Raw genomic sequence first — 24,747 nt, forward strand, 5'->3', positions numbered from 1 at the left:
AACCCCACGTTCAGAACATGCTAGCACCAAGTGCCCACTGCTGGCTCCAGCCCTGCAGTCCCCTGCCCCGTTGACCCCAGCCCTGCTGTCCCCGGCCCCGCTGTCCCCGGCCCCGCAGTCCCCGGCCCCGCTGACCCCGGCCCCGCTGTCCCTGGCCCCGCAGTCCCTGGCCCCACTGACCCCGGCCCCGCTGACCCTGGCCCCGCAGACCCTGGCCCGACTGTCACTGGACCCTCTGGCCCTGGCCCCACAGACCCTGGCCCGACTGTCACTGGACCCTCTGGCCCCGGCCCCACTGACCCTGGCCCTGCAGTCCCCGGCCCCGCAGTCCCTGGCCCCACTCACCCCGGCCCCGCTGACCCTGGCCCCGCAGACCCTGGCCCGACTGTCACTGGACCCTCTGGCCCCGGCCCCACTGACCCTGGCCCTGCAGTCCCCGGCCCCGCTGTCCCCGGCCCTGCTGTCCCTGGCCCCACAGTCCCTGGCCCCGCTGACCCTGGCCCCGCTGTCCCCGGCCCCGTTGTCCCCGGCCCTGCTGTCCCCGGCCCCGCTGGCCGGTGGTACCTTGTTGTAGGAGTGGAGAGCGTGTCTGTCCTCGGAGTGCGGCGTGTTAGCCCCATGTCTGGTGACAGCTCACTCACCTGGAGTACACATCACCTGTCCCGGGGGGTGGGGGTGGGGGTGGGGTGGGGGCTTGGTGTGGCCCCTTCCAGTCATTGTCTTAGGTGACCAGACACTGTGGTGACCTGGAGGCGCTGCCCACCCGGGGCCACCGTTCCACAGTCAGGGCCCTGTGTGCTCCGGGGAGGGTAGCCCATGCACGTCCGTGTTTCTCGGACAGGTTGCGGGGCCAGGGGGACAGCGACACTCCCTCCGCATCTGCTTCTGTGAAGTTGAGGACGAGGAAGGGAAATACACCGTCTGGGCCGCTCTCTGAGTTTGTGTGTGTGTAGGTCTAGCTTTCATAAAAAAAAAAAAAAAAAACCTTCATTTTTAATCGTGGTAAGCAGCGCATGACGTAAAATTCGCCTTCCTAGCCGTTGTGGGTGCATAGCTCAGTGGTGCTGAGTGCGTACACGAGGTCGCATAACCCGACTCCAGGACTTCTCCGTCTTGTAAAACCTAATCTCTGTACCCATTAGACATAAATTCTGTTGGATTCTTTGAAGATCGGTGGCTCTTACTGTTCTGCATTTACCAACTGTGACGGGAAAGATGGGAAGAGGCAGAGATTTGTGTATACGGTGATTAGACGTGTATGCAGATTAATAAAATACGTGTGCGCATACAGGTGCCGTGTGCTACTATCACACCGCAGATAGTAAGTAGACGTAACCCGCCGCGTACTGCGTGATAACGTGACGTTACACAGCACGTCAAGCGGACACACGCGGGTGTGTCTGCACACGCTAACTTCCAGGGAGCCCCTGGAGATGTCACCGAGCGGGTTGCAGCAGAGGTCTGGCCTTCTGCAGCCCATTCCATCCCATTCCTGTGCTCCGTGTCCCCAAGCCTGACCGTGTCATTCCCTTTCCCTAAATGACATGGCTCGTGGGCTGTACATTTGGCCTGTCCCACCTCGCCGGCCCCATGTGCCTCTCCCGTTTCATAGCTGGCCTCCCTGGCACCTGCCAGACGGGAGCCTTTGGTCTGAACTCCTCTCCCACGGCAGGCAGGCCCAGGACAGGGCTTAGCTGAGTCCCCCCCCCCTGCCCCCCGCCCCTCAACGCTCAGCGCCTTGGTTCAGCTGCTGAACTTTGCTCATGGGCATGATCCTGCCCTCCCTCCTCCCTTGAGACCTACGCCGAGGCAGCACTGTGTCAGAGGTCAGAGGCGCAGAGGGACCTGCCATCTGCAGTGCAAGGGGCGACTGGGTGGCCCTGCAGCGGAGGGGAGCCCTGGGGAAGGCGACACCCAGCCTGGGGGCTCAGCACGGCCACGTGGACTCCCGGCCAGGCCTGGGGGCCTGGGTGAAGGCAGGAAAGTGTCGTGGACGGTGAAGAAGCCGAGCGGAGTCGGGGTGGCCTGACAGCTGGTGGGCACTGGGCTGGCTCAGGCTGTCTCCCGGGGGCCGCAGGGCCCAGGGCACTGGGGTGCAGAGGGGTGCAGGGATGAGCCGACACTGAAGTGTAGGGACTGCATGGAGGCAGCCTGGGCTCTGGGTGGGCCGGTCTGGGACTGCATGGGGACCTGCTGAGGTGCAAAGTGTTTGAGGACTTGTCTGTTGATAATTGCCAATATATCCGATGCCACCACATTTTCTGTTTTTCTCTGGATGTGGCCTGCTTGCATCTCTCGGGGCTCCCACACCTGCAGTGGGCCCCAGGACTTGCGGGGGTGCCTCCTTCCCGGCCGGGCCAAGCCCCGTTTGCCCCAGTGGTCGGGGCGTCGGGGTCTGTGGGGCTAGTCCTCTGGCACTAGGGCACGTGAACACAGCCCTGCAATTAGCCGGTGCGTTAACCCGTGCCGACGGGACAGACGCAGGCAAAGCAGAGCTGTCTTGGTGACGTTTTCCTGGGCTGGCACAGTCTGTGCCAAAGGCGACTGCTTTCAGAGGCGAGACCAGAGGCGGGGGGATAAGGGCACACTTGGAAGAAGGATCCCTAGCCGCCGAGGCTGCCGTCACCTCGGCTGTGGTTGAGTGGCCCCGACGCAGTGTGGCCCAGGCTGTCCTTAGGAGGTGGCGCCGTGGGCTGCAGCTCTGCAGGCCGGGCACGTCCCTTGGCCTTGTGAGTGCTCGTGGGAATAGGGTCAGGTCTGGTGGCCGAGCCTGGCCGTTTAGGGCTGTCCCAGAGGAGCTAGCTGACTGGGAGTACCTTGCCTTCTCTGTAAGGCCACTGGTCCCCGAGGCGCTGGCGCTTTCTGATTGTCAGCACGGTGCAGCCGTGCTTTGTCCTGCCGGGCACATTCTGCCTTGGGCTTGCTCGTGGATGCGGTTCCCCGGGGTTCCCCCCAGCCAGCCCACGTCTGCACCGTCACGGTTTGTGGCAGCAGCGTATACCCCTTTGCTCTCTGCTGGGGCTCCCAGCTTTATGGAGGCACCACCGACAGATAGGGCCGTATGTATTCGAAGCGTGCAGCGTGCTGGTGTGACACAGGTTGTGAGACTCCCGCGGTGAGCTTGGCCCCTGCAGACACCCCTGCCGCCACCAGCACTTAGGACCTGCTCTCAGCCATTTCCAGGGCACACCATAGGGTTACTACGCACCATCCCCGTGCCGTGCGTCACGTCCTCAGAGCTTGTCCATCCCACGACGGGGAGCTTGTGCCTTTGACCAACACCGCCAGTGCCCCCCACCCCAGCCCCTGCTGTATTTTTAACTGTCATCCACATGTGGTCACTCGGGCTGTATTCAGGGACGCTTGGTGGGGCTAACAAGCATCAGAGATGGACGGCAGACGAGTGGCACCTGCTCTCTGGTCCATGGCTGATGGGTGTTAACCCTCTTCTCCTGGTCCGTCGGGTGCCGTGGCTTCTGGTGGCAGGTCCGAGGTGTGGCAGGTGTCTGCACAGGAGAGTGGCCGATGCGCCACATGTCTAGGGCCGGGCTGTCACCAGAGCACCCCTCCTGTCTCGCGGCGTGGTGATGGGCCAGGGTGCTCTCTAGAGGGCCTGCCAAGGGGTTTGGGACCAGACAGTGCCTTCCTTAGGGGCTGCGGGGTAGAGTACCGTTGCCCAGAATTTGCCTACCCTGTTTTAGGGCCATTGAAGTATGTGCCGAAGCTTTGGGGCAGCACAATGGGAGTCGAGGCGGGGTCCCCGCTGTGAAGAGGACCGTGCCGTGGTAACACCCGCATTCGCGTGAGGGCGACCACCGGGCGCACATCGTCTTCTCTGACACTTTGTCCACAAGGGTCGGGGCTGGGTCTGGGCTGGACAAGCGTGCCCACAGTCCAGGTGGGTAGTACCTGGGAGAGGTGGAGCCTCACATCCCTCTGGCCTCCTGGATGCCACCGAGGAAGCGCTGGCGTGGAACGCCTGGCAGTGCTTGGGGCCAGTGCACAGCGCCCGCCCCCGTGTAATCTTCCAGATGACACTCCTCCTTGGTCCTGCCGTGTGGATCCTTGTGTTGACACGAGTGGAACGTCTGGGAGCACCCGAGGGTGGGTTAGGGTAGAGAGTGCCCTGCCGGGTGCTGTTGGTGGGAGGTGAGGCCGTGTGTGGAGCGCGCCACGCTGTGCAAGGCGGTGAGGTCAGGTGCTCCGTCTGGTCCTGAGGCAGCTCTCCCGTCTGTCCCCCAGGCAGTGGCGTGTGGCTCACCGTGGGCCGCAGGATGCCCAGGCCCGGCCATTAGGACAAGCGGTGAGTGGTCTGCACCCGCCACCCCGGCCTTCCTGTCGCTCGTGCCCTGCCCACTGCGGCCTGCTTCCCCGTGCCCCCAGCCTCCCTGGCCACCTCCTGCGTGGCTGCTCTGTCCTTGCCGTGGGCTGGCCGCTCTGCCACACTGGTGTTGCTCACACCTGCACGTCCTCGGCTGATCCTCAGCTCTCCAAGGTGCCCTTACTGCCCGGGGGACCCACCAGTCGGGGTGTAGCTCTCGGTGCTCCCTCGGCTCTAGTCCCGCATCTTCAGCTGTGTCCCCTCGGGTTCCCGCAGACACCGCACACTTACCGTCTTCATGTCCGGGCCCTCGCCCCTTCCTGCCCTTCCTCCCGCCATCCTTAGGGACTCATCCCCTGCCTTCATCCATACCTCGGTTTGGTACAGAATTCTTGTCTCAGAGTGGTTTTCCTTCAGGACTCGGAAGCCAGGTGTGGAAGTCCGCCGCTCACTCTCATCCACGCACAGGTGCTTGTGGAGCGAGCACATGCCGAAGCCTCCCCCCCCCCCTTTGGGGTTTATACCTGTTTTCTCCCTTGACCCTCACTTAATGAGACACGGGAGGGGGTGGTCCTAGGAGCCCAGCGCACCAGCGTGATGCGCAGCGCTCCAGGCCTTGCTGCTGTGGCAGCGTGGGGCTCTCTGTCCCCGGGGACGTGGGAAGTCCTCGTGGGGACACAGATGGCCCTCGGAGCGCTCGTGCCCTCTCTCCACCGTGACGCCTTCTTTCCGGTTCATCTCTTGGGTGATTTTCTATCCGAGGGTGACCGTGGCCCCCTGTGTGTTCCGTGGAAGCAGCCACGGGCCCACGGGGGAGGGGCAGGTGCTCTCCCGAGCGCGGGCCCGTACGGGGGACGCCCGGAGCAGGGCGGAGGTTGGCCGTTGTTCTGGGTCTTGATTGTCTGCAGCACTTTTCCTGTACTTTTAAAATAAAAATAGCTCTGTTTTTCTCATAACAAAAATACTCCCTGTCAACAGCTTCGACGAGAAGTCAGTTTGGGAAGTGGGCCTCGGCAGCCCCCTCTGCGCCGACAGTCACATTCTGGGGACGAAGCTGGCCGGAGACGCCCCCGCGGCCACCACCTGCCGCCCCGCCTGGCTGTGCTCTTCCTCCGGCTCTGACCTGCACGTTCTGGGATCGGCGCCAGTACACGCGGGTCTGGACCAGAGTTTTTAGCCCAGAGCTTGCCGGGGCTGCAGCGTCCGCGGGGCTCCCGCTTCCCTCTACCTCCGGCCCGGGCTCCCGATGCCGCCCGGGGACGCACCGGTGCGGGTGCCCGGGTGCCTGGGTGATCCACGGCTTCTGGGTGCCACTCGATAGGTCGGCCGGCGGTGCTGACCCCGGGGGTTGGGGTGGCGTTGGGGGAACATCCAGGGCGACTGGACCCCCTCCCCTTTCCGACAGTCATGCCTGACTCAGCGGGTTCAGTTGCCTGGAGTTCAGAGAAATTGGGGTCTGGGAAGGCCCGCTCCAGGTGCAGATGCCCCATCTGTGGAAATAGGAAGTGCTGCCTGCCCAGGACCCGGTCTCGGGCCTCGTGGGGACCTGTTCACAGTCCCGAGCCGGGAGGAATGTGCACCACGAGGTAGTGAGAGGTAGTAAAGGAGAGGCCAGCCTTTTGGGGACAGGTAGGGGGACTGTGTCCCTCTTTGCTCAGGTGCCAGTGGCCCTGCCCCTTCCCCTGCTCTCATCTGGGGGACCCTACTCTCTGCCCGAGCCTGTGCGGACCCGGCAAGCAGGCCAGTCTGCTCTGCGGGGCCACGTCCATGGAGCGGAGGGGGAACACCCATGGGGGCTGGCTTCTGCCCTGGGCCGTCCGTCCACGATGCCCTCCATGCCCTCTATCACTGTTCCCCGAATTCCTCCCAGCCGAGCGCCTTCGCCTCTCCCAGGCCCTGTCTCTCGCATCTACACCCAGACGCACGGACTCTGTCTGTTCTAAGGGGCCTGTTGGGGATACATCTGCGTGGCAGCGGTTCTCAAACTGTGGTCTCCCCATCTCTCTACATTCTTGCAAACGAGTGGGGACCCCAGAGAGCTGTTGCTTAAATGGCTTATGTCTACGGATACTTACTACATTAGAAACTAAATATCCATTTAAAACCAAATCCATTACATAGTAATACGACAATGTTTTTTTTTTTATGAAAAATGTTTATTATGTTAAACAAAGAATGTAGTGAGAAGAGAGGCATCATTTAGCATTTTTGCCCGTTTCTGTAATGTCTGGCTTGGTAGAGGACAGCTGGATTCTCATATCCGCCTCTAACATTTAATCTGTTGTGATTTCTGGAAGACTCTGCCGTACGCCTGTGAGGGAACGAGAGTGAGAAAGGCAAACAGCATCTCAGTGTTACTGTGAAAACAGCTTGGGCTCCTCGGACCCCCTGTGCAGGTCCTGGGGACCCCCAGGGACCTCGTCCCACTCTTTGACAAGCACTTTTGGAAACCGTGCTTTCCTTGTGGTTGAGAGCAGGGCAAGGAAGAGGTTTAACCTTTATTAATGGGAGTTGACCAGTCATTTGGCTCACGGAGTCATGGTCACCGAGCTATTTCTCATTCTCACGTGACCGTCAGTGAGGGCAGGTTCCTGGCTTCTCGCTGCTGAAGTGCTGGGTACTTGCGTTTGTGGTGGGAGCTGTGGAAGGTTTACGGGGCTGCGTGTCGCCTGCCCCGGGGCGACCTCTGTCCCCGCCTCCGAGTCCTGTGTTCCTTCAGGGGATTGCAACCCTCTGCCTGGGATGCCCCTGGCCAGAGCCGTCCCGTGTGTGCGCTCACAGCCCTTTGATGCCAAATGATCTGTCGAGTTTTACTTGGGGCTCCCTGCCTGCCTTTCAGAATCTTTTTTTCTAAAATTATTTTATTTAGCAGATAAGGGAAACAAGTGTATTGTTTTATCTGGACGCTTTATCCATTTGAACTCTTAGTCTAACGAGTTTATTTTGTCAAGCAGTTTATACATGTTAAAACTAAGATACGGTTATTTATCAGTAAATAGACGTAGTCACCTCAGAAAAGGATCCAGAGGGCTGGGAGGCTGGTTGTTTTTTTAATTTTAGACAGAATCAATGTTAGGCTGTTCCTGACAGGTTGTTGTTCTATATGTGCTTGTGTGTGCAAGTGTGTGTGTGCATGCATCTGTGTGCATGCATGTGTGCTGTGTGCAAGTGTGTGTGCATGCGTCTGTGCATACATGTGTGCTTGTATGCAAGTGTGTGTGCATGCATCTGTGTGCATGCAGGTGTGCTGCGTGCAAGTGTGTGTTTGTGTGCATGCGTCTGTGTGCAAACATGTGTCCTGTGTGCAAGTGTGTGTGTGGATGTGTCTGTGCTTGCATGTGTGCTGTGTGTGCAAGCGTGTGTTTGTATGCATGCATCTGTGTGCTTGTGTGTGCAAGTGTATGTGCATGCATCTGTGTGCATGCATGTGTGCTTGTGTGTGCAAGTGTGTGTCTGTGTGCATGAGCCTGTGCTTATACCTGTGTGCTTATGTGCCCAAGTGTGTGCTTGTGAGTGCAGGTGTGTTGGTGTGTGTGTGAGCGTGTGCTTGTGTGCCTCAGTGTGTGTTTGGGTGAGAGCACCTGGCTGTGCGGGTGTCTTTATCCCTTTACCCTTCCGCCGTCTGCCTGTGGGCCCTCCTGAGCAGGTGGAGGGATCTGGGCTGTGCTCAGTGGAGCCTGCATTACTCAGATTTCATGAGATGCTTCATATGCTACTCCTGTTAGAATACACTGAAATAGTGTTTTATTACTTTCAAGTGTAGAGCCTGTTCTGAATCTAAAAAATAAATCTGTCCCAACAAATTGTGGGAAAAAAATCTTTAGTCTTCTGCTGCGTGACCATCTATCAAAAAATGACGCTCTTATAGAACATAATTGCTCGACTTTACAGCCCATATTTCATTAAGGATATGTGCTGAAGAAGATAATCCTTGTTAATAAAACTCACCCTGTAAATAAGACTTAGGAAAATGACTCCATCAAGAGTTTGTTTTTTTGATTAAAATTTATTAAATTTTAAATTCATTTTAATTATGCTCACATGACGTGTTTAATTCGAAATATTTAAATAAAAAAAATCACTTCATGGGTATTTTTTTCTGTCCGATACCTTGACCTGGGGCCTCGTTGGGACTTCCACATATTCCGTCAGTTTGAATTGGCCATCCCATGTTTGTGTCCTCATGGACTCCGGTTGGTGCTGTCCTATTTCTGAGAGGTGTGATTGTCTCAGGAGGGGTAATTTGGCAAATACTTGCTGTCTATGTGCTCGTTGTAAGAGTATAGTAGCAAGAACCGTAAAATAATTATCCGCTGGCTGGGAGATGTAGGTGCGATAGTGTAAGTGGAATGGACCCACCAGGTAGGTATTATTTTGGATCTTTCTTTGATGCAAGATGGTCTTTGAGTAGCTGATTCTCCTTCTGTCCCCAGGCCGGAAGGGTTCAGGTGGGTGAATTTCCAGCGTCAACTTTCTCGCTGGTCTTCACTTGGATCAGGAAACGGAACGTGACCAGCACCCCGCAAACCCTTTTTTCTCCTTCCACTTCCTCCCGGGGGCAGGTGTCGTGTCTCCCAGCAGCACAGAGTAGTTCCACCTGCTTCCACAGTGTATACGCACGGAGCACAGGTGTGTCCCCGGTCTGGCCGCTCTTTGCCCGGCGTCGATTGTGGGATACGACCGTGCTGTGCGAGCAGGTATAGTTTGTTTGCCCTGGTCTAACTGTTCTGTTCCGCGATAGGGCTCTGCCAAGATTTATTTATCCACTCTGCTGTCGATGGACATTTGGGAGGTTTCCAGGCTCCGGCTATCCAGATAAGGCTGCTGTGTCGTCGCCGTGTGCATTTCTGTTGTGTGCATACCCAGGAGTGGCTTTGCTGGGGAACAGGTTGGCGAGTGCCCGGTCCGTATTCCCACGGTGGTCCACCGTGGAATCCACACCCTCATGGCCGAGTGCGAGAGTTCCCGTCCTTTCGCATCCTTGCCAACGCTTGGCTCTGCTAGTGTGCCCTTGTGGGTTTTTTTTTTTAATTTTTATTTATTTATGATAGTCACAGAGAGAGAGAGAGAGAGGCAGAGACATAGGCAGAGGGAGAAGCAGGCTCCATGCACCGGGAGCCCGACGTGGGATTCGATCCCGGGTCTCCAGGATCGCGCCCTGGGCCAAAGGCAGGCGCCAAACCGCTGCGCCACCCGGGGATCCCTGCCCTTGTGGTTTTAATGTGCATTTATTTGCCTGTGATTACAGATGCCGAGCGAGCGCTTCCTCATGGGGGGATTGACCGCTTGGAATCCTCTTTGGTCGAAGTATCTGTTCACATCTCTTGCCCGTTTTTTATTTGGGTTGTCTGCCTTTCTCTTAACGATTTATACAAATTATTTCTATATTGTGGACACCAGCCCTATGTTGGGGGTGTGTTGGGCAGAGTCTCTTCTGCTCCCTGGGCTGCCTTTTCCCTCCTCCGCTGCTCTTTGGATACATGGACGTTCTTAATTTTGGTGCAGTAAAATGTATCCTTTTCTTTCCTTTATTGTCAGTCTTTAAAAAAATGTTTTTAAATCAATTTGATACCGCTTTGTCTCCCTGCAGATATTTTTCTCTGTTGCCTTTTAGGCTCATCCTCGTTGTCCGGCCTTGAGTCTGTGCTCGGGTCTCGTGCTAATTTCCGTAGCGAGGTGCTGCCCGGGTCCTGGCTCCTTTCCGTTTCTGTGTAGGTTCCAGTAGCCCAAGTACTGGTCCCTGAAAGACCCCCTTTCCCCGTGGATCGCACTCATGTTACTGTATTTGTGTTGGTCTCATTCTAGAAGGTCTTGTTCCTTATTTCGCCCATTCTTACACCAGCCTCTTAATTACGTAGGTTTGTAACAAATCTTGGTATTGAGTAGTGGGAGTGTTCCGTGTCTGTTTTTCCTCAAGGTTGCTGTTCCAGGTCATTCGTTCCTCGATGTGCAGTTTAAAATACACTTGTCAGTTTTCAGGCCGATTCTGGTGGGATCGTGGCCGAGACTGAACCGAGGACCGCTTAGTCTGGGCACCTGGTGTGCGCTCCCGTCCGTGCAGATCTTGCATCCTCCCTTCACAGTCAACGTTCTCACGAGTCCTTGGGCCCATCGAGGCCTGGATTCTTGCCTGGATGCTGCTGTAAATGGCATCTTTTTTCAAAGCTGCTTCTCTCTCCCCCCACCCCCCCCCCCTTGGAGCACGTATGTAAAAATACAGATTTTTGTACATCGACCTTGTACCCAGGGATCTTGTCGAATAAGTTCACATAGGGATGTTGATAGTGACTGGCGCACCGTTTGGGGTTTTGTGTGTACGCAGGATACTGTCCGTAAATAACGCACGATCTTTGTCCTTTCTGGTCCTCCTGCCCGTCGCCACTTCTCGCCGTGCTGTCCTGGCTAACGTCTCCGGTATGGCGTTGAGTGGACGTGGTGAGAGGGGTGTCTTGGCATCGTTCCGGACCCGAGCACCGGCTCCCTGTCGCCTGCAGCTGACGGTCTGCGGCGCCCATCCTGCGCCGGGGTGCGGTCGGCTGCTGCGCTCCTGTGGCTCCTGGCGCTGGCTTGGCTCTCGCCAGCAGCTTGCTCTTCTCCCACCAGCCGGGCAGGCTGAGGCCGTGGTGGGGAGGAGCTCGGACTTTGAGCCGTGGTCATCGTTTGCCCGTGTGACGGGGTGCAGGGGATTGTGGCGAGCGGGGAGACGTGTCCTCTCTGCCCTGCCACATTTCTTTGTGGTCACTTGATACGATTTTTAAAAGAATGTTCCCTTAAGGATTTATAGTTTCTAAGACTTTTACCCTTTGGAAGGTTTGTGGCTTATTCTGTGAAATTAGGTCAACGAAACATGTTAAGGGCAGCTGCAGGAGCGAACTATAGGTAATCCTAGAGCCAGACGTTTGGTTGAAGGAAATATCAGCACACAATTAAGCCGTAGTGACGCACTTACTTTCATTTATTCTGTATGGGGCAGAAATAAAAATAAAGCGAGAGGTGTCTTTGTATAAATACGTGCTCTGTGTCAGAGACTGCCCAGCCCGGAGAGCGCCCGTGCCTGTCTCCCTAGAGGTGCCGTGAGTCAGAATTCCAGATTCTTCTCCTGCTCACCCTTCCAAATGTGGCCTCTTAATTCAGGTCATAAATCCGGGAAGAACGCACTCGTAAAAGCAGCGGTGGCTCAGGTCGGGATGCGCTCAGCGTTTGTTTGATTTTATCAGGAGTGTGTACTCCAGCCGGGGACGGACGCGTTCCGGCTGGCGCTGCCCGTCGTGAGTAGCTTCCAGAAACCTCGGGCTCCCGTTGCTGTTGAGGTCTCGGTACCAGGTGCTACGTGTTTTCTTAGAAAAGCAATGATCTGCTGGTGAGTGCAGTGTCATTCGTGAGACGTTCACCTCGAGACAGAAGGGACCGCAGTGGGCCTGCGCTTTATTTCCTTTAAACGGTAAATTCCTGGTATGTTTCCGCAGGTTGTGAGTGTTGCGTTGGGTCGTGCGGGAGACGCCGCCTGAGGAGATGCCCGCGCGGAGGGCGAGGCGCGAGGGCCGCACCAGGCCACGGCCTCGCCCGCCGGGGCTGCGCTCACCGTGGGTGGGGCGGTCGCTCCTTAACCCCTTGGTCTCGCCTGGCGTCCCCGCTGAGGCTCCCCGGGCTGGGTGCCCCGGGTGCCCCGGGTGGCCCGACGCCCCGCCTTCGCCGCCCAGCCTCGCGCCCGCCCTCGGGTGCCAGCCCCGGGCTCTGGGGCTCAGACGCGGCCCTGACGTCCCCGGGGCCGTGAGGGCAGAGCGCGCCTGCCCCTGGCGGGGCCTCAGCCCTTTCGAGGTGGCTTCTGACGTGGCCCGAGGACGGCTTGGGCACGCTGGGTCGCACGGCCGCCATGGGCCGGGCCGCTTGGCTGTCGCGGGCTTACAGCGGCCCGGGGTGGCGGGGCTGCGGGGACACGTCGGCAGCGGGGAGCCCGCGACGGGAAGGCGCAGCTGCGTCCCTCCGGCTCTCCCCGGCTCTCGGGCCGCGGCCGGGCCGCCCGCCTGCCCTTCCCGGGCCCTGGAGTCCCCGTGTCGCCGTGTCCCGCCCAGCAGCCGGGCGCCCCGGGACCGGGGCCTCAGACGGGGTCCTCCTGGCGCTGCCGTCCTGCCCGCGCCCGTCCCCTCTGCGCGCCCCCCGCCTGCCGGGAGGGCCAGCTCCGCCTCCGGGGCTCCCCCAGGGCTCCGCGGCCGTGCGGGTGCCCTCTTCGGGGCTCTCCCCCCCTCGGGTCCCTTTCGGGGTTCATGTATTTCATCAACCGTCACACTTGCTGGCACGAGGCCGCTTCCCATATGCTCTTAGTGTCCCCTTAGTACCTGTTTGGCCCGTGGTTAATCGCCTCACGCTGGTTTGATATTATTAACTTGTGTTTTCTTTCTCGCTTTACTTTTTCTGTCAGTTCAGCTTGAGGTTCGTCGATTTTATGGTCTCGGAGAATCAATTTTTAGTTTTAAACAATGATTTTTAATTCATTGGTTTTTTTTCCCCCCTATTTCACTGGTTTCTGCTGTTTGTTATTTTTTTTTGTTTTGCTTATTTGGTTGTGATTTATTCTTCTTTTTATAGTTTCTTAAGGTGAAACCTGAGGTGATGGAGTTGACAGCTCCCTTTTTAACGCGGGGATTTGATGCTACAGACCTCCCCGAGTGCTGCAGGTTTTCATAGGGCAGGGAGGCTTCCGATTTCCTCTCTGACCATGAAGTCTATTATTTGGTTTCCAGTTGTTTGGAGTTTCCCAGCTATCTTTCTGTTTTCTTTTTTTTAATTTTATTTTTATTTTATTTTTTTTCCTTTTTTTAAAATTTTTTTTATCTTTCTGTTTTCGATATCTAATTTCAATTTAGTCAGAGAACATGGTTTGATTTTTTTGTTTTCATTTTTTTTTTTTAAGATTTTATTTCTTTGGTCTGTCTCAGCAGGTTTTCTGTGTTCACTTTTAAGAAACCACGTGAGGGAAAAAAACAACAAAAAACCACGTAAGGAACGAGATGAGTGTTGTGTTGTTGATGGTGTTGGGTCAACGCTGTTGCGGTCTAGTCTTCTCTCTTCTTACTGATTTCCCGTCTATTTGTTCTCACGGTTACTGAGAGCAGAGTCGAAATTTCCAACTATAATAGATTTGTCCATTTCTTCTTACCTTTTTATTAATTTTTGCTTCGTGTATGGAGCTCTGCTACTGGTGCATGAATGTTGTGGTTACGTCCTCTCTATTGGGGTGAAAACCCCCATGATGGTCCTTCTTTAGAATGTACTTTGTCTGATACTACTGTAGCTGTCACAGCTTGCTTTTGAGTAGTATTTCCATGATTTATCTTTTTCCGTCTTTTAACTTTAACCTATTAGTATTTTTTTAAATTTTTATTTATTTATGATAGTCACAGAGAGAGAGAGAGGCAGAGACACAGGCAGAGGGAGAAGCAGGCTCCATGCACCGGGAGCCCGATGTGGGGTTCGATCCCGGGTCTCCAGGATCACGCCCTGGGCCAAAGGCAGGCGCCAAACCGCTGCGCCACCCAGGGATCCCAACCTATTAGTATTTTTACAGTTAAAGTGGATTCCTTGTAGGCAGCCTGTAGTGGATCCGTAGTGCTTGCGGAAGATGTGTTGTACAATTTAGAGTGCATGACGTCCTCTCTCCAAGCCATGTCCAGTCCTGCCTCGAGGACGCTGCTGTTTGCCCATCTGCATTCCCCTTCCCGTGGGTCAGCACATGGGACACGGGGAGGTCAAGTACCTCGCTCGAGGTCCTGTGCTAAAATAGCGATGTGAGGTTCAGACCCCGGGCCTGGGGCAGTTTTGGTTCTCATCCCTGTGCTCTTAGCCATTCTGCTGTCCTGCGAAGAGCTGGCTGGACGTTTCTGGTGAGGCCTCTTTGGTTTCACTTAATGACCCAGGGCACAGCGTCTGCTGATAGCCTCAGCGTGGCTGAAGCCGGAGAACCCAGGCTGAGTGATACAGTCGGTGGCTCACCTGAGAGCACAAAGGGAACCCTCCTTCCCCACCGTCTCCTGGGATTTATAGAGTCACCCTGTGAACCCAGCAGGACACTGAGCACCTGTCCCTGTGCCACATGGAGCTGCCTGGCAAGCCCCGTGGCTCTGTGCTCCTCACAGAGGTGTGGTGTGTTCCTCATTGATACTGATAGGCTCCAGAAAGAGTTGGTCTGCGTAGAACGTGGTCTGGGCCTGATGAGAGGGCTGTAAACGAGGAGGCAGTGGGGGAGGCGGCTACAGGAGCAGCCAGGAAGAGCCCACGGTGCAGAGCACACCGGGCGGGGGGGGGTCGAATCGTGTCTTTGTGTTCTCCCTCCCCAAGAAGATACACTGCAGGCCTGGCCCCCAGGACCTCGGAATGTGACCTTCTTTGGACGTGGGGTTCTTGCAGCTGTCATTATTAGTTAAGATGACGTCATACCGGGTGGGTTGAACCCCCTCATCCAATACGACTGGTGTTCTTAGAAGAACATGGCCGTGTGAAGGCAGGGACACGGGGAGAAGCCATGTGGTGGCAAAGGCAGCGCGCCAAGGAGTGTCAGAGATTGCCAGCAACCACCAGAAGCTGGGAAGAGGCAGGAAGGATTTCCCTACGGTTTTCCGGGGGTGGATGTCCTTGCCGATACCTTGATTGCAGACTTAGCGAAACTTTCCTCCTCCAGAACTGTGAACAATAAAATTCCTGTTGTTTTAAGCCACCTGGTCTGTGGTGTGGTGTTATGGCAGCCCTCGGAAATGAGTCCACTTCATACAGTCTGTCCTGTAACAAAGCCTGCTTTCATAACACGGAGCGGCTCGTGTGCTGCCGGTTTATGGGAAAGGGTGTCTGCAGGGTGGAAGTTGAGCTGGGTCATACCTGATTTTTTTCTATACGTGGATGATTTCTATTATCAGGGAACAGGATTTGAACTCGAAGGACTGCCCCGCTGAGCGTGGTAATCCACGGAGGAGTGTCCTGCTGCTCGTGCGTGCGTGTGTTCCCACCCCAGCTCTGCCTCCTGCCTGCCCCTTTTGGCCACGTGCTCTGCCGCACGGTTTTTCTCCATCGTAACGTTTTGTCCCCGATTCCATAACTCAGAGGCTTCAATTCTTCCTTTTATGCTCCCTCATAAAACTGTTGCCACAGTAAAATTCTACATTTGCAGGACTTTCTATTTATTAGGAATTTTACATGTCTTTTTACAAACCCTATGGTCGTGTTTTTATTAGTGTTGTTATTGATTTCTGTGGTGTCCTGGTTATTAAATTGCAGTTTCGAATGGTCCACTCCAACCTTATTATTTATTTATTTTCATAAGCCTTGGTATTTTTAGTAGAGTTTTGCAGAGGGCGAGGATCATCCACAACATGTACGTTGTAGCCTAGCAGAAATTTCTGTTTTGTGTTTAATCCGCTGTTGGGAAGAGAGTCCATCTCAGTCTGGCAAGAGGCACTGGGTTGGAGCCTGCTGGGCACTGGGCTGGGGACTGCGCATTTCAGCTGCCAGAGGTGTAGCTCTGAGCAGCAGATTTTGGCCAGCGTTACAGTGGACACAGGATGGGGTAGGAGCAAGTACACGTGGCCTTTTGGCAAAACTCAAGTCTTGTCTGGAGCTATTCTTATTTGAGGATGAATGAACAGAAAATCCCCACATGGGGTCTCCCAGAATGTGGTGAAAAAGGAAATACCTGGAAATGCAGAAGACGAGTACGCCTCTGAAAGCGGTTCACAGTCAGAATCAGAAAACAGAAATTTCAAAAGACTCTGGTGGTGAGAAGCCATGGCTCTATGGACGGGCGAGGCAGAGGGGGTGCGTGAGCGGAGGAGAGAAAGGAATGGCTTGTGCAGGGAAATGGTTGTAAACGGGGAGTCTGGGGTTTAGTTCAAGTCTGTAGTAGAGGCCGTAAGGAATCAAACTGATGCCGTGGAAAATAGCAGCCGTGCTGCGGGGAGCGTAGTTGAGAAGATGCCCAGGAATGCCGGGTAAACAGCAATGGGCCAGTGGCAGGAGAGGATGAGGGGGGGGGGTGCCAGCCAGATCAGGGCGGGTCACCGAGGAAGCCAGAACAAGTTTCCCCAAAATAGTAATCCCAGTCCTGTTGAAGAGCATTCTCTGGAGCAGAAAAGAGACCTGTATGTGTTGAAAGATTCATGTTTGGAGCAAAATAAATGAGAATGGGATCTTGTACCCTCTGACAACATTTATGGATTTCAAGAGGAAAGAGGAAGATTCTCGTAGAATCCAGGCAGAAGAAGATGGCGGCAGCAGCAGCAGCATCCAAGCTCAGTCCCCCGGGGTCAGCTAGGCAAGAGATGTCCTCAAGCTGGATGTGGGGTTTCGTGCCGTGCCGAGGGCGGGGCCGGGTCTGAAGGTTTCCAGGGAGAAGTTGCTTGTGTCCTCAGACTTTTATACCCAGCCAAGCTGTGACCCACAGGAGCCATCTGCGATTTGCAAAAGGAGCAGCTTACCTTGTCTTCAAGACAGTGGTCTTTCTTTCTGCTCAAGAGACAGAATGAAAAGTTCGAACGTGAGATAAAATGTCACTGTGTTTCCCGAGGAAACAACCAGATGCAGGACAACAGTTGTGAGGACATCGCTCATGGCGTTATGGATGACGTGTCATGGAAACCACTGAGATGGCTAGTCTCTGCAGGGCAGTCCTTCTCCTGACGCACTGGTTAGGGTTCTCTGAGTTTAAGCAACAGGCAAAGGAAGGATCCTTGAATGATTTAATGAAGACCAGGAATCTATCACATCATGACAGAGGCCTCAGCAGGGAGGGGTAGGGGGTCAGGGTCAGTAGATTTTCCATAGTTACAGCGTGCTTGGTTTGTTTCTACTTTGTGATGGTGGAGTCATGGGCGAGTGGGTAAGAGCTCATCCATGACGCCTCCATACACACACAGGCCGACACGAGCCGGTTAGGGGTTCTCATACATGTCTCTGGGCGGCCGTGTTCTACAGCGGATGGCAGTCTCGGGGAGAGGATTTGATGAGCTTGGCTTGCATCCCGTGCACCCTAGTTCTGAGGACGGTGCCACCTGAGGTGGGGAGGCAGCCCCTGGGAGGCGGGAGGCAGGCGGGCAGCCTCTGCTGCCCGTGGAATAGGAAGCAGCCTTGGACATGGTGGTACCGGGAGTTGCCGGTGACATCGGAACATTCCCGGCTCTAACACCCGCCCAGAGAACAGGGTACACGGCTGTAGAGCTGGTGCTTCGTGTGGGAAAGGCAGAGAGAAACAGCACGGACACAGGTCCGAACGGGACTGAGTGTTGGCCCCGGTCACGGCGTCCTGGCGGACTCGAAACACTTAGCGGTGATGAGCACAGATGCTTTTATAGTGAGGAACGGGGAGCACACCGGGAGGCTGGTAACCATGGAGCAGGAGCCCGGCGCGGTGGGGGAAGCCGAGTGGAGGCCGTGGCCGCGGGGGTGCGGACGTCTGGACCTTGGGCCGGGCGGGGGCGGGCGGGCTGACAGCCGCGGCTCCGTATCGTGTCTTCACACCTGCTTGCTAGCAAACCCCCCAAGTGGTTTGTGTCGGCAGAACCGATCCCACACGGGCCCGTTTGCACACCCGTGATAAGATCAGCGGGCACGACCGCGTTGTTTCCGTGGTTAGAGTCGCTGTCCCCGAGAGCCGTCCCCCGTCACTGACACCGCTCTTCCTTCTCTCACCACGCAGGTCACCTCGTGAGAGCCGCGGAGGAGCCCTGCCCGCCTCTTGGATGCCTCGGCCTGCGCCGCGTGGTCGGCAAGACTGGGGGTTCCCGAGGCTGCGCGCCAACACTCCCTGCCGCTGCCCTTGTATGTGTCCGTGGAACTTGGGGGCTCTTTGGAGCTGTCGTTTACGTGGAAGTTGTGAGCCGCTTTGAGCCGCTTAAAGGAGTAGACGCTGCTAGCAATGAGCTCCCAAAGCCATCCAGGTAAGGCGAGGCCCGCGCTTCTCTTGGCGGCCGGCACCGCTCTCCTCTAGAAGATGCAATCGTGGGACCGCTCTGGCTCGCCGCGTGGCCACTATTGGTTTATGACCACTGAGTGTAGATTAGACTGTGGGTTCTTCATCCCGGTGGTTTAGGGTCATGTCTTTGGCTTCAATTTGCGTGCGGCCCAAATGGTGTGTGGTCTCCATTGATGCCAGGGGAGGAGACTTGTACTTACGAGCAAGGTGACGTTTGGGGCCGTCTCTGATTTGGAGAGTTATTTCCTCATTCAGTTTCTTTGTCCTTGAGGGAGCCTGTGGGGTGGAGTGTTTCTGTGATGGGGCCTCTGGGTCGAGTCTAAGAGGCAGCCTCCGATCTGCGTCTGCCTCGATGGCCACGGGAGTCGCCCCTGGTGTTGTGCTTTGTGTTAGGCACTGCACAGGGCGTGTGGCCTGCGTGGAGCCTTCAGGGTGCCCTGCAAATCTCAGGCCTGGAGGAGGAAGTGACTGGTCTATGGTCAACAGACCTAGTAAGTGGCCAAATGGATTAGAAACCATGTCTGTGGGGCTCTGAGCCTCAGAAAGGTGTCCCGGGCACACGCATTCGTACCCTTGCAGAGCCACAGTGCGTGTACCTGGTTAAGGCCTGGAGGGCTGCCTGGCGGGCCTGGCCTCCTGCGGAACCAGTGCCGTCTGCCGCCCAGTGCAGCGTGGCCTTTAAGGGCCCTTAGCTGTTGGGTCTGCCCTGCATCCATGTGAGGGAGAGGCGGTGGCTGGCCCGGACAGATGCTAGGTGTCCCAGTGGCACCGCATCTCCGTTAGTGTGCCGGGGGCCTGGCCCAGTGCCGTTGGGCAGAGGTGTAGGGTCTAGGTGTCTGCCTTTGGGACTGCTCCAGAACATTCTCATACCTTCCTTTGGCTCTGATCAGAGCTGTCAGAAGCTCCAGAGAGCAGGATTCCCGGTTATATTTAGATATGAAAGCTTTATTGATTTAAATTGTTCACGTATTGATTGATACAAAGCATAAAGCAAAATTAAGCAGTCTGGATCGAAGTGTGTAAAGTAGACCCTGAGTGGTGGCCAGCTCTCCTCCCGCTCAGAGCGCGCGGCCGCCGTCGAGTTGGGGGTGTGTGCCTTGTTCCTGTGTGTAAACACGGGGGGGCGTGGGTGCAAACATTTGAATAGAGTGTAATCATTCCATATGTGGGGTTCTGTGTTCTCTCTCTCTGCTTTTTTTTTTTTTTTTCATTTTAATGTATCATGAGTGTCTTTTGATGCCGGTATGTATATAAATTTAACTTATTTTTGATAGCTTACTGATGGATGGTTCTGTGGTTGCAGCACTGTTTGTAGCAGCCCCAAGTTGGCATCAGACAATTAGCGTGGGTGTGTTTTGCACATACACTCCTGCAAGTGTCTCCATCCACTTCTCCCGCCAAGAAGTAGAGTCGCTGGGTTGGGGAGCGTGATCGGCGGGTCCGCTCTCACGTGGCTCCAGGCCTCCAGGCTCAGCGGTCCCAGGTTCCCTTGTCGGTTACAGCTTATGACGTACGTTTGCCCCAGCGCTGGGTGGGTGCGGTCCGTCCCGCTGCTGTCAGCGTGCTGGAGGACGGTGGCTGGGTCTACATCACCGTGCAGGATTCTGCAGACACGTGGCCAGATCTGGTCCACGCCACCCACGCATCTGGAGAGAAAGAGCGCTCTTTTGTTCTTGTGTCTGTGTCGGAAGACGTCTGCGTGTGCCGTAAGTTTCCTCACTCACACGTAGTGTGTACTGACACGCGTGTGTGCTCGGTGTGCTGTTTACGCGCACACGCTAACTTCACCCGCTGATGGAGCTCCGCACAGCTTTACTCTTTCCTTGGTGCTGTTTCCACAAAAATGTGCAATATTCTTTGCATTCCTGGCCATTTTCTGCTTTATGTATTTCAGCGTGTTTTCCTGCCTTTCCATTAAAAATTAACGACTGTATGTCTTGGTGGTTCAGTTCTCTTAACAAAATACGTGGTATTTTTCTTCATTTAATGCGTCTTTGCCCAGAAGTTTATTATGTCTCCTAAGAGCAGTCGTGCCCGTGGCTTCTTCAGCTGACCAGCATGTGTCTGCACACTCGCCTCCGCCTCCCAGGTTCTCCTTCCGAGAGCCTTTGCCGTTTACGTGGAGAATTTGCCCGCTGGTGTTCGCTGCCATCGCTGCCCCGTCTGATGGTGTGTGTCGTGCCGTGGGGCCGCCGTGGGCAGGGCTGCCGGGTGAGCCCGAGCCTCGCCCCTCCTGGTCGGTGTGGACGTGCATCGAGGGGTGGGGTGGGCCTGTGCCCTGCGCCCCCTGGCCCCGTACCTGGCAGCGTGGCGGGCCATGAGTCGGGCTGAGCCGTGGCTCTCTCTGCTTCTCCAGCCTGCCGCCTGCCCGGGACGGGGGCTGCTCGCCATCCTTTTCCCATCACTGCGATCCCACAGGATTTGTATTTTTCTGGGAGGTTCCCCCTCCAAGTTTCTTGTGTGTCGGTGCTGCTGTTTTGCCATGGTCTGGCTTTGCTACAAACCCTTTTGTCTTTTTATTTATGTCGGTTTTAGTGGATTTATGGGAAGAAGGGAAATAACAGTTCGGACTGCTGCTTCGAATGGGAAACTTCTAGGTGTTCGGTGTCACTTTTCCTGCACCCGAGGGGCCGAGCGCGTCCTGTTTCTGTGCCTGTGTCTGCTGCTAAGAGGCACAGCACTGAGACTCCCCGGCTGGGTGTCCGCCTCTCCGTGCTCCCCTGGGGCCCGCTGCTCGCCCCGCCAGGCCAGGGACAGCCCGGCTGCGTTTGGTCCCTCGCTGTGAGCTGGCTTTGCCCTGATGATAAAATGACCTTTTTGTTTGATGTGTGTGATTTTTTTCTTCCCTGTTTTTCTTTAAAACTCCCTCTGGTGTTGGGTGAGGTATGCATTATGATTTTATTGCTGTTCTTTCTGAACTTTGCCAGAGCCAGGCCCTGGTTCTCTGACGTAAAACTGTTAGCTGTTGGGCTTTTATTGCTCTGAATAACTATTCCTAATGATGTGAGCAGCCTGCGGAAAGGCCTGGGTAATCCGGCCTGCAGGAACTCCTCTTTGATAGTGAGGAGCTTGAGAGCAGGTACTGAGATATTAGGCGTCTTGCTTAACTCGGCGCGCTCAAGCGTTCCCCGTGGGGGATGTGCCGAGACAGGTCAGGATGGGCTCCCCGGGACATGCGGCGTCTGCGTGGGAGGCGAGTCCCTGGTACGAGACCCATGGAGGATGGACTCGCGTGGGGGCCCCCTGTCCATCCCTGGGAGCCCGCCGTGGAGTTGCGAGGACTTGTGTGTGGTCTTCCAAACCACGCTCTTGCTAGAAAACCGGTTGAGCCGGACCGGAGTGGAGTAACCCAAGTGTCCTATCTCTCCCTGTATCTTTGTGAGAGGGTGTGCACTATTTAGTTAAAAAGCGGGAGAACTATTCTGAGGAAGACTTGGGTATTTAAGATCAGTGTTTCAATTTGGACCACTCTTGGATTTCTTAGTATTTGGTTCAGTGTGAAATCCCCCATTCCCGTAAAAGCAGCTAAAAAGTCCGTGTTAACAATAATTTAGTGATTAGTGAGTTTCGACAGTCTGATTTCCTCAAACTGTCGTAGAGTTGGAATCCTGAAAGTCTCCCGGGACGAGGCTGTGCCTCCCGCCCGTCTGAGCTGGGGCTCTGGGATTCCTTCATCTGCACACTCTGCTCTTCCTCTGTTTGATCCTAAATCTCTTTGTTTCAGCCAGTTTGGCTGCCAAGGTTGTTATGCTTTAATACAGAAATTATCTCAGAAGGGAACATTTATTTGTATGTCATTTAAATCATGCTTTGCAATGATTGAATGTCTCAGGGATATTACAAAGTTTTGAGGGGAGGAAATGAATTTTGAGGACATGTAATTAACGCAGGGAAGACACTGATCTGGAGCTGCTGGTGACAGACGGGCCGTGGACCCGGAGCAGCAAGGCCAGGCCGCATGAGGCGGGTGGCAGGAGCCGGGAGTGGCCTCGCAGGGGGCCTGGGCAGGCCCTGGCGCAGGCTTTCGGGAGGGTCCTGTGTAGGCAGCAGGTGCAGCGGGCCAGTGGGAGCCCTGCAGCTCAGGGCAGGGGGCAGGGCCAGAGGATGGGAGCAGCCAGTGACGGGGAGGAGAGCTCCTCGGGACCTGGGAAGGCGGGAGAGCCCCCAGTGGCTGATGCATTGGGCCGAGGGCTGAGGTGTGGAGGCCTGGGCAGGGGCAGCAAGACGGGCCCCTGGGACATGTGGTCGGGGTGGGGGGAGTCGTAGACGGGTTCCCAACGCCAGGCCGAATGCAGGTATGAGGGGGTGGGGGCAGGAGTTGCCTCAGTGGCTCCAGCTGGCATTCGGATGGGAGATCCTAGCGCCTCCTGTACTTGCCTGCTTTCCGAGGGCCCCGGTCTGTCTCCCGGCAGCGGCGTGTGCCCACCGGGCCTTCCTGGAGCGCCCGGCACGAGAACATTTGCAGCTCTTGAACCGCCACCATCCCCGGTCCCCCATGCTATCATTATCCGGGATCTCAATCAGTCAAGGTTTGTTCTGGAAATGATGGAGACATAACGACTTCTTTTTCAACCTACTTTTTCCCCCTTTTTTTTTTTTAAATCCTCAAATTGTGTTTTGTCTTTTAAAAATCACGAATACTTAGTCCTTATGAAGAGCTCAGAAAATTCACTGTCAATGGAGCATTGATGGTTTGTTTTGGCAATTCTCTGAAAATTCTTATACAGTATGTGGAACATTTGCATTTATGTCCTTTTTTTCAAAGCCGCCATTGTAGAAATGCAAATTTCGGAGTTCTGAGATGTTGAATGTTGGATGATTAATGATATTGAAATTTAAGAATGAACTCGCGGTATGTATTTGACATAGAAAACCCAGTGCGAGAATGATTAGGAGCCATTGAGCGCAGCGCGCAGTGGAACAGAAAGGGCGTCATTGAAGCGCTCGGCGGCGGGAGCAGGTCCGGTGCGGACACGTGTGCAGGTGTGCGGCCACCTCCAGACGCCCGGCTGCGCGGGGCCACGGATCTGGCTCTGGTGGACCGTAGACGTTTAAAACTTAACAGTAGTGACAAATCCATGTTGGGTTCCTTGCGAGCCTCATGTCAAGACATGTCATGCTTTTAGGATGCTGGAGGGAACAGCGTGGTCGTTTTGAGTCGTGCTTTTTGCACCTGTTCCGTTTGAGTTGCACGGTGACCCTGTGAGGTGAGCTAGCACCCCGTGATTCCTGTATTGTAGACGAGGAGACCGGCATTTACTGCTGACTTCATGTCAGGCAGCTAACAGGAGGCCAAGCTGGAACCGGAATTGGTCGTCTGCCCCTGGGGGACGGGCGCCCTTGTGCAGCAGACGTGGCTGCCCTGGACCCGGTCAGGAGTTGATCCTCCGACTTGCATGAGCTCCCAGGCCGGGTAGTACGGTTCATGTGGTGAGAGGAGGTGGGCTGGGGCACGGAGACCCCGAAGGGATGGGTGAGGTCAGGACAGGGGAGCCGGGTCAGAAGGCAGGGCCCGAGCTCACCTGCCCAGGCGGGCACAGGTGGGCTGGGCCGAGGGGCCTGGAGGGGAGAGCTTGGAGTGGCGGAGAGAGGAGACTGGGAGCAGAGAGAGGGGTGTGGGCTATGGGCTCTGGGGCAGGAGGGGTGACGTGGTCCTAATAACCTTGGTTCCGGGACCCTGCGGGTGCCGAGAAGGGGTTGTGTGCCCTCTCCTGGGACACATGCTTTGTGTTCTGTTGGTTTAAATGAGTGTGGTTTTGCCGCAATTGAACTTGGCTTTGGTGTCCCTTGTGATGTGTCTCAAGTGTATTTCTGGACTTTTTCTGAGCTTCTCTTTGCCGGTCCTCGGAGACCGGGACCGGAAGGCTGCCTGGGTGACTGGCGGACCTGGTTAATTTGGGAGATTTGGGTTGGAACTTTTCATTTTACTTCCACTTAAGAGACTTATTTGCTTATTCCATGATAAAAAGTAGTCACTTCTAGGAAAATAACAATTCAGAGAAATTTACTTCTAACAGGCAAACTTTGAGGAGAGTATCTGGCTTTGTGCTTTTAAATTGGTTTGCTCTTAGCCACTTAATCAGTAAGATGTTGGGCATATTGCCCTTTAAGGAGCGATAAGCCGTGTGTGATGAAGAGCAGCCTTATGTTAGCTCGCACCCGCCCCTCCCTTCATTCCCTTTCTAGAACACAAACAGAAAAGATAAGTTCTGTCTCTCGCGGTCGCGGATTGAGGGCGCCGGCGGATGGGAGCCGGTCGGGGGGCGGGGAGCCGGGCAGGTGCTCCCCAGGAGGACAGCCACGGGTTCGCGGCTCCGGTCATCTCTTAGGGTCGTAAACCCAGAGGTTCGAGGGTGACCTTTGTCCTGTTGGACTTCAGGCTCCCTGTCACCCTGGGTCCTTATCACCCCCTCCTCCGCCCTGTGTTCCTGCTGCTGTCCCTTGAATGCCAGGATCCCGACTTGGGGCTGGA

The 24,747-nt window shown here is 55.6% G+C and overlaps 1 protein-coding gene across 6 annotated transcripts in view; it reads left to right on the forward strand.

Annotated features, from left to right (window-relative positions):
* HDAC4 (histone deacetylase 4) overlaps window positions 1-24,747 on the forward strand; it is a 276,590-nt gene that overhangs the window by 15,489 nt on the left and 236,354 nt on the right. For all 6 annotated transcript variants that reach the window (XM_055300503.1, XM_055300499.1, XM_055300505.1 and 3 more), the window contains exon 2: window positions 18,000-18,240. In XM_055300503.1, the coding sequence (XP_055156478.1) occupies window positions 18,219-18,240 (22 nt within the window). In that variant the 5' untranslated portion in view covers window positions 18,000-18,218. The remainder of the gene's footprint in view (window positions 1-17,999; window positions 18,241-24,747) is intronic.

This window comes from Nyctereutes procyonoides, unplaced genomic scaffold, assembly GCF_905146905.1.
Source record: "Nyctereutes procyonoides isolate TBG_1078 unplaced genomic scaffold, NYPRO_anot_genome, whole genome shotgun sequence".
Lineage (NCBI taxonomy): Eukaryota > Metazoa > Chordata > Mammalia > Carnivora > Canidae > Nyctereutes > Nyctereutes procyonoides.